Consider the following 1,393-nt stretch of genomic DNA (forward strand, 5'->3'; position numbering starts at 1 on the left):
TTATTTATTTATTTATTTATTTATTTATTTATTTATTTATTGATTTATTGATTTATATTTTTTGGATGCTGGAGGATGAAAACAGGGGTCTACCATCTTGCCACGTTCCAGGGAAACGGGGGGCGGGACTAAATAAGACCATCATCCACACGGTTGAATAAGGCCCGAGMTGCTTGGATTTCATTGGACCCTGAGTCTTTGAGCCCCGCCCTYTTCCGCCCACCTTCTTTCCTACTGGGCGGGACAGCTGTCAGTCACCCTGTGAACAGATTCAGTTTTAGAAGACAGGAGGAGGATTTTTCTTTTCTTTTCATTTATCGGAACGTAGTTTTGGACCTCCTCGGCCCGGATTGGACCGCTCGGTTCCGACAGACAAACCATGGCTCCGAAGAAACCCGTGAAAGGACCCAAAGCTAAAGGTGTGTGTGTGCCGCTGTGTTGCTGTCAGGCCCGGCCCGGTTCGTCCTGTCTGGATCCGCGGGGATAATCCTGCTGTGTGCTAGGTTCTGGACTCACTCAGGCTCCAGCTTCACTTAGCTGGTTGGTTAGCTGGTTAGTTAGCTGGTTAGTTAACTGGTTAGTTAGGTGGTTAGTTAACTGGTTAGTTAGTTAGCTAGTTAGCTGGTTAGCTAGCTAGCTAGTTAGTTAGTTAATATGTGTAAACAGAGGATGTGTGAAGAACAAACAGCTCAGTTAAAGTTGAACCGACATGTCTCTGATAACAGCCGGGATCTGTGTGAGGAGGGCCGGGGGCAGASCAGGGATTATCATCCCTCTGCCTGGGGGGCTCCTCATACCTGGGGGGCTCCTTCACACCTGGGGGGCATGCAGCAGTCGACACACTGTTGTAAAGTCGTGTAGAGACGTGGAGCTGTCCACACCTGATCACGGAGTGCTCACGTGTCAGTGGGTCTGAGGCAGGACCGGTCCTGTGTGGTTCTGTCAGAATGTGTGATAACACAGACTGGTCCAGATCTGATCCGGTCCAGGTCTGACAGGCTTTATTAAAGGTCTGACCCTGCAGCCTCATTATGTGGGTGAGACCCCCCAGCTGTCCCTGGGTCCTGGATCCTGACCCAGCAGTAGTTCTGTGCAGATCGATACTGAAATATCGATTCTACAGGTTCTAGAATCGATACTAAAATAACAAATATCGATACTTTGATACTTTAGTTGTTTCACATAATGTTCATCATTAACAGGAAAATAACTAAACTATTTAAATCTTGTTTAAATCACGTGGTTGGAGGAACTACTTTTTCTTCCGCTGAGTAAAGCATAAGTATGTGCTCCGTCAGTCAGTCAGTCTGTACAKGTACGGCAGGTCATTTTAACATATAATCTGCTTCGTCTGACTGTAATTACATTCTAGATGAGGGGTTCACAAACTTTT

General features: G+C 46.6%; 1 protein-coding gene across 1 annotated transcript in view; it reads left to right on the plus strand.

The window, feature by feature from the left end:
* Positions 1–242: 242 nt before the first annotated feature.
* Positions 243–1,393, plus strand: part of asph (aspartate beta-hydroxylase) — a gene marked incomplete at its 3' end in the record, with an annotated part of 26,526 nt that continues 25,375 nt past the window's right edge. The window contains 1 exon segment of the mRNA XM_014033171.1: positions 243–419. Coding sequence (XP_013888625.1) covers positions 380–419 — 40 coding nt within the window.

The sequence above is a fragment of the Austrofundulus limnaeus genome, unplaced genomic scaffold (assembly GCF_001266775.1).
Source record: "Austrofundulus limnaeus strain Quisiro unplaced genomic scaffold, Austrofundulus_limnaeus-1.0 Scaffold1652, whole genome shotgun sequence".
Taxonomy (NCBI): domain Eukaryota; kingdom Metazoa; phylum Chordata; class Actinopteri; order Cyprinodontiformes; family Rivulidae; genus Austrofundulus; species Austrofundulus limnaeus.